This window comes from Papaver somniferum, chromosome 9, assembly GCF_003573695.1.
Source record: "Papaver somniferum cultivar HN1 chromosome 9, ASM357369v1, whole genome shotgun sequence".
In the NCBI taxonomy this organism is placed as follows: domain Eukaryota; kingdom Viridiplantae; phylum Streptophyta; class Magnoliopsida; order Ranunculales; family Papaveraceae; genus Papaver; species Papaver somniferum.
In genome coordinates this window covers 171,463,833-171,464,788 of record NC_039366.1, presented here as the reverse complement: position 1 = coordinate 171,464,788, position 956 = coordinate 171,463,833, and the positions used below count along the sequence as shown (strand labels likewise).

At 35.6% G+C, this 956-nt stretch overlaps 1 protein-coding gene across 1 annotated transcript; it reads right to left on the bottom strand.

Moving 5' to 3' along the window:
* Window positions 1-353: 353 nt before the first annotated feature.
* Window positions 354-956, bottom strand: LOC113312867 (protein FAR-RED IMPAIRED RESPONSE 1-like). The gene has a single exon (XM_026561601.1). The coding sequence runs from the start codon at window positions 954-956 to the stop codon at window positions 354-356; it is 603 nt and encodes a 200-aa protein (XP_026417386.1).

Here is a 956-nt window from a genome sequence, read left to right as displayed (position 1 = left end):
ATATTGTGGAGCAATTCCTCCCATGCAATCGAGCCATGTTTCGAACAACCAAGTGAAAGATCCAGTCCTCTTCATTTGCAAGCAATCCACATCCAAATAGAATTGATTTTCCAGGATGTTTTATGCCAACAAAAGGAGCAAATGGCATGCCATACTTATTAGTCAACTAAGTTGTGTCAAATGAACCACTTCGCCGAATTCTTTGTATGCTTCCATGCACCTTTTATCTGCCCAAAAAACACTTTTCAAGCGATTCTCACAGTCAACAGATATGTTATAAAAGAAATCTATGTTTAGTTTTTTCGTTCTCTCGAAGTAATTTAGCAGTGTCGTAGCATCCCATTCACCATTCTCTAAATCTCTCTTGTAATCATGTTTCTAAGATATTTATCAGCATTTATAAGGTGTTCTTGTCCACCTGCTTCAACTGCTTGGATATTAAGGTTTTTGTCCATCTTAACTCCTGCTCTGTAATTAATCAAGATCTTTCTTTTGACATTTTTCTTAATCAATTTGTTACATCCCATGAATCGAGTTTTATTTGGGCTGGTCCTGTGAGTATGCTCAGAAACAAAAACAGTAATCTTCCATTTATCATCTAAATCTAAGCATGTTGTTATCTTAGATTTGCATTCACATTTTGTTGTTGGATCAAGCTCGAATGAAGTATTTGATACTGGTTTATGCTTGCCTTCTCGAACACAAGTGTAAGTTACATGTCTTAAAATCCCTTCATCTTCTTTTAATGAGCGTATTTTACACCCAAAACCTGTTTTTACTGCATAACTTCTATGGAATTCATATATTTCTTCAACATTTCCAAATTTCATCCCGACGTTGGGCACTACAATGTCTTTTTTATCAACATTAACATCCAAAATTTGGATACTATCACCTCCATCCTTGCTACCATCCAAACTTTTACCACTCTCTTTGGGTTCCACATTATCATCCAT